Source organism: Mus musculus, chromosome 10, assembly GCF_000001635.26.
Source record: "Mus musculus strain C57BL/6J chromosome 10, GRCm38.p6 C57BL/6J".
Lineage (NCBI taxonomy): Eukaryota > Metazoa > Chordata > Mammalia > Rodentia > Muridae > Mus > Mus musculus.
This window is the reverse complement of record NC_000076.6, coordinates 106,758,059-106,774,433: the sequence shown is the minus strand read 5'-3', so window position 1 is coordinate 106,774,433 and position 16,375 is coordinate 106,758,059. Positions and strand designations below refer to the sequence as shown.

The following is a 16,375-nucleotide window of genomic DNA, read 5'->3' as shown; positions in this document are numbered from 1 at the left end:
TAATATTTATATTGCTCCTCTTCTTCAGTCTTTCACTTGTATACTCAAAATGTTTTATGACCTCTGCTTGTGACTATTCATATTTTTCTACTTCTTTAAAAGAAAATTTTATTTCTAAGCATTCATTAAAGTACTGGGTTTTAATCTAGCTCGCAGGATTGATTGTATCAAACAAAGTATGGGAAGCCATGGCTCTAATCAAAAGTTCTAACTTGTCCTCACCTAAATATGAATACAAATCCTCTGATTCCTCTCACCATTCTGACCCAGGTTGCTTCTGAATGTTTGCGAAGGTTAATTTTATATCTGGGTTCTTTGTTTTCTCTTTAGGAAAAAATAAACAATAAGTCATATAAGACAGTAGAAGGGGGGCAATGAATTCTTTATTTTCTTAAGAAAAAGTTACTTGAATTTTGGTAAATTAAGTTACTAGAATGAGCATGCAAGGAATAAAATGCATGTTAAAAACAGTTCTGCATGCAGCTGAATGGCCTGGGTATTTTGATGTTTAATGCAGTCATGTGGAAAAGCTGTTTAAAATAAACATGCTTGCTTCTGTAGTCACTGAAAATTAACCTGCCAATGGAAGCTTTAGAGGTACTTCTGAATAATCCATTTTGTGTAATTCTATTAAATAATTAAATGACTATATGGGTTTCTGGTAATGGAAAACACACTTTTAGGATTCAATGTACTTTTCTTTGGACATGCTTTGTATTATACATCTTGTGTGCTTTTCTGATTTTAAGCTACAATAAATTTTCTATGAAAGAAACAAAGAAGTTTTTTGTACCTATTATATCTACATAATCTAGAGTCACTATTTAAAGATAACAACCTAGAAAATGGATTGTGCTAACAATGCAGTCTCCCTAGATAGAACTGCTCAGAGAGAGTTTGAATTCAGCAAATTTCAATTATGTGTCTGTGTATTTATAATAGTTTGTCTTTTCTAGTTGTGTTTCCCAGAAGTAAAAGGTTCAAAAATGCAGATTTTCAATTCAGTATGTTGTATTCGGTCATTGCCCTGAAAAATTATAATGATTCTTTACTGTTACAAATCGAGAAAATATAGCAATTCTTTTTAATCAACACTGTAATCCATTACCAAGCTCATCACATTTTATAAACTTCTCAGTTAATCTGCAGAATTAAACACAAGCTTATTTCTTGCCTCCGTAAAAACACTGTTTGGCTTATTATTATCCACAGGATAAAGTACTGTCACTAGAAACTGCCAACTCAAGTAGTGCTTTCTCTGGAGCCTGAATCCCATTTCTTCCCCACCCTGCTTCCAGATTCAGCTGTGTTAAATACATTTCCATTGATAGTCCCAGCATATATCTACAGAATTTTGTCTCCCAAATTGTGACTTCACTGCATTAAATACTGCCATCATAATTAAAGTGCAAGGCACTTTTCTCCTTTACACTACTTGATCTCCCATTTAGCAACAACAACAACTAGTATACAAAAACGGTTAGCTTTAAGGTTTTGCAATTAAAGAAACAGAGGCATATAAAATGTGATTTTAGTGCTCTTTTAAGATCTCTGCTGGACCTGAGTTCTATCAACCCTGTCATCGTCCTCGTCTTCCTTTTCTAACATTCTGTTTCTAACATAGCATCATCTACTGTTCTGAGCTGGTGTTTCCTGTTTCCCTAATCATACTTTTTGCTCACCTGGAAAGAGATTTCATAACTTATCAGTGTATATAGATTACGTTATATGACCACAAACACACATTACATAGTACAATAAAGGATTTTGAGTTTCATTCTTAGTATTTCTGCACATGCTCACATGTTATCTGCAACATGAATACAAACAATTGACAAACATGTATTAACCATGGGTTCAAGTTATTGTAGTGAATGAAACAAATAATGAACAAGGTGTATTTTACTTGTTTGGGAAGCAATGATCCAGCCTTGGAGAATGCTAGCTCTAGTGCTTATTGAATATTTACAATGCATGATAAAGCAGTGTGATTTAGACATTTAAACTAAGGATCAAGGTCTGGTTGTTGGTAAGGAATAATAAGGGGCTTCATGAGGAAGGTAGCTTTAATGATCTCAATGTCGTTGTTGGAGTTGCGGAATGATTCCAGGGGAGACATTATTAACACAAGTAAGATGTAGAGTCAGGACCCTATGGAATGTTTTCAACACCAATGTATGCTATAATCATAAACAATACTCTAATCTTCCATTGATTTGGACAAGGGGACAAAGGATCAGTAAAACTGTATTTGTTGGTCAAGATTATTTAGCAGTATATTTCAATTCTGTGTCATTATATCATTGCCCTGTTAGTATGTTTAGTACTGTATGTTGCATATTAAGATTGAACATATCACACACACACACACACACACACACACACACACACACACACACACATACACACATACATATCCAGCACAAAAATTACAAGAAATAATCTTGGTCAGGTTTAACCTTGCATGAGAACAGGTAAAGGCATTAGTGTGCATCTTCAATTTGATTCCACTAATCAATGAATATGGTTTTTATTTTTTGTGTCAATACCACAGTGCTTTTGTTGCTCTACACTTTGAGTACATTTTGAAATTGAGGATTGTGAAACTCTCAGTGTTATTTAGTATTCAGAATTGTTCTAGCTATCTTGATTTGTTTGTTCTCTTGTTTCCTTATAAACCTGAAATTTGTCCTTTAAAAATATGTGAAGACTTCTGTTAGAATGTCAGTGGGGATTGCATTATATCTGTGGATTACTTTTGGTAGGCTGGCCAAAATTACTATATTAATCCTAACAATCCATAGGAATGGGTGATGTTTCCTTCTACTGTAACCTTCTTCACTTTCTTTCTTCAGTGCCTTACAAGTTATTATCATACTGCTCTTACACTTGGTTTTTTAGAGTTACCCCTGGGTAGTTCATACTTTTTAGCTGATTAAGAAATTAATTGATTTTTTGACGTCTTCTCTCATCTATGGGCCATTAGTATATATGAAGGTTTCTGACTTTAGTGAATTAATTTTATACCCAGACAAGTGATTTTCCATGTGAGAGTCAGTGAATATCTGATCTATATGTATTTCAGTGCACATGTGGTTAATAAGAACAAATGGATGTGGGAAACATCACAGACATAGTCACATATGGAGGCTGCAATCTCCTGAGTACAGAATGAAGACAGTAATGACTTTATGGAAGGGTAGGTGATTAATACCTTAATGGAAATAATGATTTGGTCTCCACCATAAAGCAATTACAGTAAATAACTGTTAGGGTTATTATGCTCTCGTGAATACATTCACTAAGGAGCCAGAGATGTAAAATTCAGTAAATATTAGCTTCTGTTATTAAGGGTACACTATAATGATCTAATATTATTGTCATCATGAAAATGGCCTATGAATATAAGATGTTTTTATTTACTAGAATTATGTCATAAAACAACTCAAAATCTCTAAGTCCATATAATACATATACTCACAAAGACTGAAATCAACTAATAACTTTTATTACATATAAAATATTTTCTTTTTCTTAAAATGCTATGTCCTTGTAACTTGTAGTTACAAAATACTGGGATCGTTTAACAAAACCTCATGCTTTACATGAAAACAAAGCATTTTGGAGCATTTACAAGGTTGGAACTTATAATAGCTTCAAATTATTTTTAACAAAGCTACTTATTTCATTATGTTATTAGACCATGTATAGGCTAAAGAAAAAGTATATATAATTAATGAAAATATCAGAGTAGATGATGTCCTTGGAAAAATTAAAAATGGTGGTCCCAGAACCAGTTAGTCTTTTCGGGGTTTGAACTGATTAGCCAATTAGAAGTTGTATTTCTGTTTAACTTTCACATCCAGTTAGACACTTTTGGAAGAGAACACTGTATAAAACCTACAGAAATGGACATTATCTTTAAAATATTTTACAGAGATAAATAAACTCCTGTGTGAGAACAAGAAGCCAAGGTGGGAGAGTGATAGCTAGCAAGAGACAGAGAAAACACTGTTGACTGAATTATATAAGATGACATGAGACAAACTATCAGATTGTATTTACTCATATAAATACGTTTATGTATGAATGTGTCAAGATATGTCCCCACCAATCTGGATCTCTACCCTTTGCCTTGTCATTTCTGATCTCAGAGTCACTGCCATCAGAAACTCAGGGACCAAAGTGATGTCATAACTGTATGCTGACTGTCCAGGGTGGCTTCCTGTGGTCAGGAAACGATCCCTTTGACAAGGATCTGCACTATGTAGATGGAGAGAAAATGACCTGACCGGTAGCATGCAGACATTTATTGGTTGCTGTCTGTATGATTATGTCTTAAGGTGGCTAGGTTCTTATACTGTTGCTGCCTTGACTCTTCCACAGGGATGGACATTAACCTGCAAGTGTGAACTAAAATAATCCTGTTCTCCCTTACACTGCTTTTGTGCGAAAATTCTATCACAGCAACAGAAAGGGAACTAAGATAATTCACCTTGTTCTTGCATGGCAAGCTCTTTAGCCACTCTGCCATTTCTCTAGTTCATTTTCCAACTGTCTTAATGCTGCAAACGTTTAACATAGTTTCTTCTGTTATGGTGACTCACCCACCTGCCAACCATAAAATTATTTTTGTTGCATCTACATAAAGGTAATTTTGCTCATACAATGAACAGTAATGTAAGTATTTGATATTCAGGATATCTGATATGTGACCCCTATACAAGGGCCATTCAGCCTTCCCCAAAAGGATCATGACCACAGGTTCAGAACCACTGTTCTATCAAAAGTCCATTATTTTCAAGGTTTTAATTATTACATCTGAAGCCAACAAAAGCATAAGCAAATGTAGTGGCTATTCCTGGTGCTCAACTTTACTATATCTGGAATGACTACAATCTAAAATTAAAAGGCTCACCTGTGATCCTAATCTAGAGGCTGGGTGATACAAGTTTCTGACCTAGATCTTGACATCGAGATATTGAGACACAGTGACTACAAATCCCAAAAGATTAAGACAGGGAGATCCCTGAGTTCAAGGTCATCTGAGACGAAACAATCCCAGATCCAGGCATGGTGGCACACACATTTAATCTGGGCCACACTATCTACTAGCGATAAGGACATTAGGAAGAAAAAAAGAGAGAGATTCTCTCAATCTTCTTTGACTCCTTGCCTTGTGAGTCTGGAGAACTGCTAGATCCTTAGACTTCCATTCATAGCTGCTGCTGACCATTGTTGGAGACTACAGATTATAAGTCATCAACAAATTCCCTTACTATATAGAGACTTCCCATAAGTTCTGAGACTCTAGAGAACCCTGACTAATACAGCAAATGTCATTGTTAAAACTAAGTTATTTTAAGGAACCAACACAAAGCAGTTTGTAACAAACAGAATTTACTCCATCTTTCAAAACATGAAAATATTCTGTATGACTATCAAAACATCATCAAAAAAGAGTTTTGTTTAATATGTTTCAACATATTATTTTGTTGGTACACTTCTGGGTAGAGAGTGCATTGGTAAATAACCATAAAATTAGTGTAGATGGTACTATTTTATTTTCTAATAAAGACCCATACTTTTAATTGTGCACATATATTATAATTATTCTGGTTTACTAATAAAATAAAAATACAAACTGAAAACTTGACAAGAAAAAAATCTTTACATCTCCTTTTCCCCTTTTTATAGTTGAAAGTAGAGTTTTTCATATAATACATTTGTCATGAGTGTCCCTCCTCCAAGTCCTCTCAGAATCTCTTCACCTCCCTAGTCAAACTTTCATTCTTTCTTGCTCTCTCTCATTAAGAAAAAAAAATAAAGAAAAACAAGACAAAACAAGAATATAACAAACAAAAAGACATAAATGAATAAAAACAATTAAACTTGAATGGTACAAAACAAACAAATGTACAAAACAAATGGTACAAAACAAATGGTACAAAACAAACAAATGGTACAAAACAAACAAAAGAGGCAAGGAAAAACACAAGAAATATGGAAAGACTTAAGAGACACAAACACTAACATTTTATAAAGACATAAAACCATAAACTATGATACATAATCAAAAGGCCTGAAGGGTAAGGAGGAAAATAAAAAAAAAATCCCAGACAAAGCCTTATGAGGCAAAAACCTTCCCAAAATACCACTGAGTTCATTTTGTGTGGGCATCTACTGCTGCACATGAATCTTATCCTTAAACATGGCTTGTATACTCAGTGAGACTCCTATTGGAGGAAACTATTTCTTTCATTTGCAAGTTACTATCTATGGGAAATAGCTTCTCGGATCACATCAGGGAGACACGTCTTCAAACACAGCAAGCACAATGCACGTATGAACTCACAGAGGCTGTGGGAACATGCAATAGATCTGAGCATGTATGAACCTGATGGGGGTCTCACTCTTTGAATCTTAAAGCCATGCCTTTAAACAGTCTCTTTGATTTTTACAAAGATGCTAATTCAGCGGTGCCATAAGGTGTGGGCACACTGTTTTGCGAGGTGGATAAATAGGAAGAATCTGAGGGAAAATGTATAAATGTGTACATCTGTGTACAGATTTTCTTCATTTCTTGTATTTTCAATGTTTAATAGGTACTTAACACAAATTCCAGTTTCTGTGCTATTTTATCAAGGATGGTGTTTCTAACTATCTCACTAACCCTTGGTGGCTTTTATTTGGTCTTCTGGTGACAGATCTGAACAGCCAGACATCAGCAAACAGGCCTCTGGCAACTCATTTAAGTGGGCATCATTCATCAGCACAGATAGAACATAATTGATTTAGTGACAGATTTAATGAAAGCAACGTGTAACACAAGGGCCAGCATGTTAGTAAGAGTGGGCCTCCAAGGAGGAGAGGGTGGTGTGTTACCTCCTGATTAGCTGCAGCTAGTTCCTCTTCCAGTGCAGAGACTCTTTCTAAAGAAACCCTCAGTCGCTCCCTTACCTAGAAGAAAAATCAAAATATGTGCAGTAATGTACATTCCAAATATAGGAAATTGTGCTGAAGCCATCATTAACATCAGAAACCAAAGGTCATAATCTTTAAGCATTTGTAACCCTAAAATCTCAGGATGATCTTAAACCTGGCAAGAACAACTTGGAAACACTGTCACCTCAAAAGCATCATTGTTTCAAGGAACATCCTTGTAGAAAATCCTTTGGCATGTGAATGGATAGATCTTCCAACAGTGTTGTGAATTGAGTTTGCTACAATTTCTGATTCATACTAAGAAGAGGCAGAGCTAAAAGCATAACCAGAATACTGTAAATCATCAGCGATTAAGAAAGAAAATAGGCAGAATAGATCTTAAAAATAAGTGAATTTTATTTTGGCCTTTAGTGCCTTACTTCAAAAGTGATTTGTTTAAAAGTGAAGAGCTCTTGGAGACTGAAAACTGACTTGAATTTTTTGAGGGACTGCAAAGTGTTAAGGATATTTTGAATTCCCACTTTGTAACCAGATACCTGGAGAAAGGGCACTCCATTTTATAGACTAAATAGTTTAGTTTTAAAGCAGTGAGTCTTAGAATTGTTTCCTATGTAATTGAACTTCAGAGGACTGTTTCCCTCATGTATGTTTTCTGACAGCTTCTAAGGTTGAAAGGATGCATGGTGGCACATGACGGCAGACCTCCAACACTTGGAAGAGTCAGGAGGAAGGTTATAGTTCAAAGGCCAGACTGAGATGTGTAGAAGGTTTTATATATATAGGCTAGCTTGCTTTACTTAGTGAGACCCTGTCTCAAATGAAGCAAAAATCAAACGAAATTAAAATGAAACAGTAAAAGGCACAAATCTTTATATCTTTACACTGATGCATTATTATCTCTGGCTTACATTTATCAAAGACAAGCTACCCAGGGTAAAAATCAAGTCATTTTTCTTAATGACGATTGTAGTTTAATTTGCCTAAAAAGCTAATAAACCTTAGATCTGAATACAATTCATCACAAGTTTTCGATTTCTTATGAATTAATGTATTTTCTGTAAAGATATTATAGAATTGTCTCTATAAATATGAATTTTAATGCTATAGTTATATTCCTAAAACTGAATCTGTTATGTAACTGAGTGTTTTTCTCATTTGGCACAATCATTTTTTTCTCATTCTTACACAATAAGGTTTAAGTAAGAAATACAGGCTAAATATTTAATACACTGAGTTTTATTAAAATTTAAGGTTAAAGTAATTACCTTACTTATTAATTATGCAAGAAAACCAGCAAATGATTCTTCTTTAACTTTAAAGCCAAATACAAATCTTAAAGGTGTCAATCTTTTGCTTGAATGTTATGTTAGTGTGTTGAGTTAGGAGAAAGAGTGTTCTTCACTGCTGAAGCATAGGCCAAGGCTGGCATTGCATTCTAATTTATGGTGTACCATTAATATGAAATAAAATAACATTTATCATTAAAAATTTACAGATTTCTCTTTACCTCTATCATGATAATTGTCATGCTCCTTTGTTTAGATAGATATCAAGTCTATGTCTTCCTCAAGAGTATCAATAAAAACATCACGCAGTTAATTCTGATTAACAACTAAATTGGTGTCAAATAAAAGTTGCCTGAACAAAAGCAGTACTGTAGATTAAATTATCTTTTTAACTATTTCTGCTAGCTTGAATATATTAAAAAGTCTAAGCTACTGATTTCTTTTCCCAGAAGTAACACATATCAAGGCATAAAAGTCATGAAGTCTATCAAGAAATATGAATAATGAATTACTTCTTCATGAATTCATAAGTTTTTGAAAGCATTTTAATTACAAATAAAGGAATATAAAAACATCTTTATATGACAATAAGCACAATTTTGAATATAGTTTTGAATAGAGTTTCAATTAATATTATGAATGCAAAATCTTTGCTGCCACTTTCAAAGAATGAATCAATAATGATTAATTAATAACTTTGCTTCTCCATCTTAGACAACATTTCTATGAATAAATTGTTAACTTTATTTACTAAACTTTCTAAGGAAAAGAAAAGAATACAAATTCGTAACCTTTCCAGAGATAAGAAGTTGATCATTTTACTCTATCAGGTTGGCTTTTATTGTATCACAGGAAAAAAATTATTATGCAACAGAACTGTTCAGTTCTTTGCTCTGCCACCATCCGACAAGCCGAACATCATACTTTTTTCAACACTCTTGGTTTTTGTCGGATTATTTGTTCCTATATATTTAGGTAGATTGTATAAATTGTGGAAATTAACAATTGTTTAATTTTTGTCCAAAGAAGAAGTAAACCTTTGTAGTTGGCAACTATTCCTGCCTCTAATTCATCTCTTTTGATAGGACTGAACCACTAGTATCATGAAATTTCTCTTACTTGTACTGAATGCAGGCACATGGTGACTGACAATCTGAATTCGTATTCATCAAAAATTTTTATTTCTAATTTTTCTGTTACTTCTTCTGTTCTTTTAAATGGCATGAAAATTGCTTAGTGAAACTTTTAACACATATATGAAAGAGATACTAATTCTATCACTGAAGATTAAAAGAAAACAAGTCACTTTATAATGACAAATGCATCGCCCAATGAAGAGACTGATGGAAAGAGTGAATATTTCAAATTGCAAGGTTTTATTTTAGTAATTCCTGACTCTAAAATAGAAAAAAATGAGAGAAATTATTTTTGCACTAGAACACCAAGTCCAATTTGACTCTATGACATTTGACTATGTAAAAATAATTATATATATATATATATATATATATATATATATATATATATATATGTATGTATGTTTATGTATGTTTTCTGTTACATTTACCATAATATAGGATCAACAGAGGCAGATGCCAAAATGACTGTTGGTTTTAGTTATACATGAAAAGTCTGTCTGTATCAGTGAATATAGTAGTGAACATCAGTCTTTAAAACTGCTGGCCATTATAAAGGTGAATGCCCATGCTCAATCTTTCATGTTTTATTTATTTTCTATATTAACGTCTGAAGTTTACTTGCCTGAGGTATAGTTACATTTTCTTATCTTTTTCTCTCTACTTTTATAGCCATAGTATTTAGGTTAAAATGCTAATTAGTTATTTATACACCTGTGTATTTATGCTCTGTTTCACTCCCAGATAAACCGTTTATGAAGGCAATTGGGAATGAATTAGTACCTAAATAAACAAATTAAATATTATTTGGTCTCTGGGCCAAGAGGGAACTCAACTCCTTAGTTTCAAACTCCCCACAAACACTGACATTTTCTGATGCCAATGGGACTATTAATTAACTTTAACTGATGTGTTTCTTATTGTAAGGAGTGGTTCAAAGCTCTGCAGTTGTAGACGACTCTTTCAGCAGTTCAGGGTAGATACAGCGGTTATCTTTCTCTCTGAGAAGGAGTGTGACGTTAGTAAGGCTAAGCCACTTGCACAGATCTGTCTGTACCAGAGGGGGACCTCAGCATTTGCTCATAACCATCAGTTCAGTGGCTTGTAACCTTGCCAAGATCTATGACGCACGAGGCCAGCTCATAAACACTGTATCTGTTCATAGATTGCATTAAAGAATATTTATATTACGCTATATTTCACTTATAGAGCGTCTATGTGATAGTTTTTTTTTTTTTAGATTCTTTTAAATTTACTCACACAAGCAGATCATTGTCTTAAAAGTTATTTGTTAATTTCTACTCTGGTTAATCGCTCACTCTCTTAAGTGATGGCAGAGTTCTTATAGCGAACCTGAAAACAATTACATACTCCCTAATATATTGATTTAAATCATTAAATATAGTTGATTTCTCTGGAAATCACATTTTTTTCTTTCTGATCCAGGTCACTTTAGGTGTCCATCCTGTGTGTTAGGGTATCTGTCTCTGGATTCAAAATAACTGCCTTTCCTTGTTCTTTAATATTTAGTTAAGATATGGGATTCACTTTTAACTGCTTTTCCAATCCAATGAAGTCAGACAGTACTTTTGTCACACCTTGGGGCATTGTTCACTTGTGTTTGTAACTGCCTCTCACTGATGTGTGAATGTCTAGGACTCAGAACTCTTTAGTCATAAAGAGAATGTCTTACTTGGTATGAAAAAATCTGTCTCAGATTCTGACACAAAGCAAATGTCCTATAAATTCTTGCAGAATTTTATTTTATGGAACTAAATAAATTATAAATAATATGTATAATTATTTGATATTATACTTAACATGGCTATTTATATGACATGTAGTTTTGTTTCCTTCAAAAATTTCATGATTTTCTGCCTCTCATAACCAAGATGAAAAATGGGATACAATTTCTTCTTAATAATCTAGAAGACAGAAATAATGTTATCCTTGTCCATACATTTCACATATCCCTCTCCTAAGAACTATCTGGGAGACTGATGATAATAATATATAAGTATATAAATATTAAATGGAACAATTCTACATACTCAAAACCTAGATATAAACCGACAATAATCCCTAGTTTGGATATTAATGCTCAGAGCCTGTCATATATTTTACAGTGAAGTGCCCTAGTTCTTGCTATACTAAATCCTAATATTTTTTTAATTTTTAAAAAGCACTGCTTTGAACTTCTTTGAAAATTGAAATTGTGTCATAAACCTTAATTAATCCCTAAAGGATATTACCTCCAGATTGCCATATATTTGCTAGCAGATCTTACTTGAATAGCAGCTGAGAGAAGCTTACAGCTCCTTTTGTAAAGACTGAAAAATGAGATTTCCGTCTAATAAGTGTCAACATATATATTCGCAACTAAAATATTAGCAGCAACAACGCCACGCAGAAGGGTTTAAATACAGATGTCTAAAGGCCAAAGCGTGCCCAATTTGCACTTCAAAATCCATGTGATTTTCTGTTACTGGTATGCTATTTTGGGAACTATGGCTGCTAAGGGCATGCATGTAAGAGACTGAGAGATGGAGTGATGTTAGGTGTTAGAGAGAGAGAGAGAGAGAGAGAGAGAGAGAGAGAGAGAGAGAGAGAGAGAGAGAGAGAGAGAGAAAGAGAGAGAGAATGCAATTACACCATACTAGATTCTAAATTTACAATTATTAGATTATGCCTCTGGACACGGGGGAGGGGGCGTCTAAGAATGCAGTAATGTTTAATTATGACAAGTTATACATTTAGTGGTATGTATTATTAAAATCCACAGTATTTTAAGTAGTTTTTTTTTTTAAACTCAAAAGTGTTCCTTTGACCTTAGTTACTTGTTTAATTGTGTGAAATTAAGGCGTTTCCCGCTAATGATGCAAGCACGGATTGGCCTGAAATCATGTATCTGTACGATACCTTTTCATCCAAGGCTTTGTGGTGTTCAAACAAAGATTTCAGTGCCTTGAGAACCTCCACTTCACTGGACACTCCAGAGGGAGACTGGGCTTGCCGCTTGACCACCGTCATTCTTAGTGACCGTTCATGTCGGGACACAAGGCACTCCAAGTGTTCCAGTAACAGCTGTGGGATCAACAGGGAAGTTAGTTAATTTAAACAGTTAGTTTAAGCAGGCACTTGCTTTTTTTGCAGGCAGTAAGAATGCTTGGCCTTTTTGGTAGCATTGCTAAGAAAATTAATGTGGATACACTTGAGTTTTCAGAACTAAAGGCCAGAAACTCACTGCAAAGCCAATGAGGAAACTGATTCTCAGCTTCACTTCAGAACCAGGGCTTCTTTGCATACCCATGGATCAAAACGGATGCTTGCACATACCCCTCTAGAAAGCCTTCTATCTTGACAGACTATATAATTAGAAAAAAAAAATGTGTGGTTAAAAAAAAAAAAAAACAGGGCAGAAAATTGTAGTATTTTTGTGTGTGTTCTATGTTGGGAAAATGGAATCTGCAGTTTGAAGAACTTTCCTCAAGAAAACAGGGCGATGATGAGATTTAGGAGGACTCTAAAAACAGCTGTCTGTGGTAGGAGGATAATCTTTAATCATGTTCCATCATGTTAACCTGATATAACCTTCTCATCCTATCCTGGCCCCATGCCATGTACAACCCGCAAATATTAACTGAATCTACAAACCCCCATTTACACTTGGGGGGAAATGAATAGTAAGGTTCGTTTTTCCATGAAGATCCTCTGATTGAAATGTGCATGCATATGCATATAACCACCCTGATTAGCCTACGCCTTCAATGAGTGCAGTGCACCCACAGCCTCTGCTTAACTTAGACACTGAGGCGTGTGGGCACAGGGACACTGGCTTCACTTTTTACCCAGTGTGTATTTCCTCCTGTTGGCGGCTACCCAAACACACAGAGCTTCAAAACCTGGTACCTAAATACATAAAAGGCTCTTGCTCTGAGGCAACTTAACTCCATCAAGCAAATAAAGCAAACGATCCAAAACAAAACCAAAACCAAAACCAAACCAACAAACAAAACACCTTAAGCATCCTGACATAGTCTGACAATAATTCTCAAGTGAATAATAATATATACTAAAATTGTTATGCACTTGTGTTTATTTAAGGGAGAAATGCTGACTAGTCAACTATCCTCCTCTTGCAACACACACTTTCTTCAAGTCTTTCATTTGTACAGATTTGGGGGGGGGGGTCAAATGATCTTTACACAGGCGTCACTTAGCTAAAGGGATCTGCAACTCTATAGGTGGAACAACATTATGAACTAACCAGTACCCCGGAGCTCTTGACTCTAGCTGCATATATATCAAAAGATGGCCTAGTCGGCCATCACTGGAAAGAGAGGCCCATTGGACTTGCAAACTTTATATGCCCCAGTACAGGGGAACACTAGGGCCAAAAAGGGGGAGTGGGTGGGCAGGGGAGTGGGGGTGGGTGGATATGGGGGACTTTTGGTATAGCATTGGAAATGTAAATGAGCTAAATACCTAATAAAAAATGGAAAAAAAATATAAATGGAAACAGTGAAAAAAAATAAAATGGAAGAACTTAAAAAAAAATCAGGAATTACGTGTGTTTATATTATGATCTAAAACATTATCAAAATTCCAGCTATGAATTAGCAATGAAAATAATTCTAATGTTGGGGTCATTAAAACGTGAGGAACTGTGTCACAGGGTTCCAGCATTAGGAAGGTTGAGAACCAATGTGTTAGAAGTATTTATGCAACATTACGTATCATTCAGTGGTTTGTTACATGGCTGAAGGCAGCTTGGCTCTTAATGTGTTTTATAAAGATTGAACTGGCTACGTTGAGCTTCTTTTCTGTTCCCTGTTGTGTCTTCTAGAGTTATCATGGGCACCGTGAAAACTTGGCATAGTTTAAACTAGATTTCACGTACATATGCTGGTCAGCTTTACTCATAACTAATACACTAACTATACTGAATTCTGTTTTCTGTGACTAAGAGCACATTAACAACTAAGTTGTTAGGTTCTGTTGACTGTTAAACTTTCTTGTAATTATCAGTTCCCAGGGCTATCAATTGAGTATGTGCTAAGTCAGTTTCCTGATCATTCTGATTTCTTCCAGTGATTGTTCCATCCATACTTGTTGATAATCTTTATCTTTTTAAAAAAATTTTATTATTAATTATTTTATTTATTTACATCCAAAAAGTCTATCCTCCCAGTCCTCTTTCGCAGAGTACTCTCCCTGCCCCATCCTCCTCTCCTTTGCCTCTGAGAGGGTAGGGCCCCTGGGTATTCCTCCCTCCCCCAACCCTTGTATGCTCTTTGGATTGTAGCTTAGTCTCAGGGAGCTCAGGGAGAAGAAAATAATCATGGGAAGCAGAGGTTGGGACAGACCTCTGTGGAAGAAGGGAGGGAAAGGGGAAAAGGGGAACAGGATCAGGTATGGGAGGGAGAGACAGAAGAGAAGCCCAGAGGGCCAAGGGGATGAATGAAAATATCCAGCTGTGAGAGGAGGTTGGGGGTGGGGGGAATCTTTTGAAAGTCCAAGAGACCTAGGATGGGGTAGGTTCCCAGGACTCAATGTGGGTGACCTTAGTGGAAATGTCCAACAGTGGGGATATAGAACCTGAAGAGACCACCTCTAGTTGTCAGAGAGGGCCCTAAGTGGAGGGATAGGGACACAAACCCACCTTCAAATTTTATTACTCATGTAAATGATTTTTCTAATGTTTTCAATTTCTGTAAATTTCTAAATTTTATGTATTCTAACAATCTATATTTCTACTCTATCTAATTTCTCTAACTCACACACAATGGTTTTATTATAGACTGCCATTATCAGTAAAGTGTAACTCTTTCATAATTGTAGTTATATGTCCCAAGCATCACATGACATTTCTAGCTTGCCTATTTATATGCTCAACCACAAAAATTAAATTAACTTTCAAGTCCTTAACAAAGGGGATTTGATATTTCAATCCCACACTCTTGGCATTCCCTCCATCTTCCATTCCCCTTTGCATATTCTTCTGTGTTCTGTCAGCCTCCAGAATTCCTTCATCTGCCTTTACATCCACTGATGACATGTGGGTTCAGGATTCATTATCCTCTCCTGACTCAGTCCAAATACAGTTTGTGTTGATTTGAACATGTTTGGTCCAGGAAATGGTACTATTGGGAGGTGTGGCCTTCTTTAGGTGGGTGTGGTCTTGTGAGAACAAGTGAGTTATTGTGGGCGTGCCTTTAAGACCCTCATCCTAGCTCTTTGGAAGGCAGTCTTCTTCATTTTGCCTTTGGAACAAGAGGTTGAACTCTCAGCTACTCCATCCCACTTTCTGCCTGGATGGTGCCATGCTCTCTCCTTGATGATAATGGACTGAACCTCTGAACCTATAAGCCAGCTCCATAAAAATGTTGTCATTATAAGAGTTGAAGCAAAGGCCATCCAAAGACTGTCCCACGTGGGGATCCATCCCATATACAGACACCAAACCCAGATTGTCAGGAGTGGGTGTGGCAGCAGTCTCAAGATGGCACCCAGGACTGCAGCCAAGTCTTATGACTTGCACCTGACTTCTTCATACACCTGAAAATAAGCCGCATCCATCCATCGTGAGAACTGCACAGGTGCACCATGATGCAAGATCGGACCATATGACAAGTAATGATTCTGGCCAATGGACTGCTGTTACGTGGACTGGGCTGATGGGACGTGGTTGAGAGGATATATAAGGGATTGCGATTGGGGGCAGGTTGTTTTTTTCTGGAGAGATTGATTTCTGGAGAGAGATTCATGCATGATATTGAAAGGTTCCTGAATAAACTGCTTTGAGAAGAACATAGTGTTGTCATTCTTTTCTGCTGGTCGGAATAGGAGGCAACACCAGATACTAATGCTGATGATGCCAAGAAGAGCTTTCTGACAGGAACCTGTTATAGCTGTCTCCTGAGAGGCTCTGCCAGAGCCTGACAAATGCAGAGGCGAATGCTCACAGCCAACCATTGGACTGAGTTTGGGGACCCCATTAGAGGAATT

At 35.7% G+C, this 16,375-nt stretch overlaps 1 protein-coding gene across 51 annotated transcripts in view; it reads right to left on the bottom strand.

Annotated features, from left to right (window-relative positions):
• The window catches only part of Ppfia2 (protein tyrosine phosphatase, receptor type, f polypeptide (PTPRF), interacting protein (liprin), alpha 2), a 463,969-nt gene that overhangs the window by 159,035 nt on the left and 288,559 nt on the right, over positions 1 to 16,375 (bottom strand). For 47 of the 51 annotated variants that reach the window (XM_030245137.1, XM_006513776.4, XM_006513780.4 and 44 more), the window contains 2 exons: positions 12,287 to 12,451; positions 6,886 to 6,960 (listed from right to left, as the gene is read on the bottom strand). In XM_030245137.1, coding sequence (XP_030100997.1) covers positions 6,886 to 6,960; positions 12,287 to 12,451 — 240 coding nt within the window. The remainder of the gene's footprint in view (positions 1 to 6,885; positions 6,961 to 12,286; positions 12,452 to 16,375) is intronic. The other 4 variants (XM_030245142.1, XM_030245139.1, XM_030245140.1 and 1 more) reach the window with 1 other exon arrangement.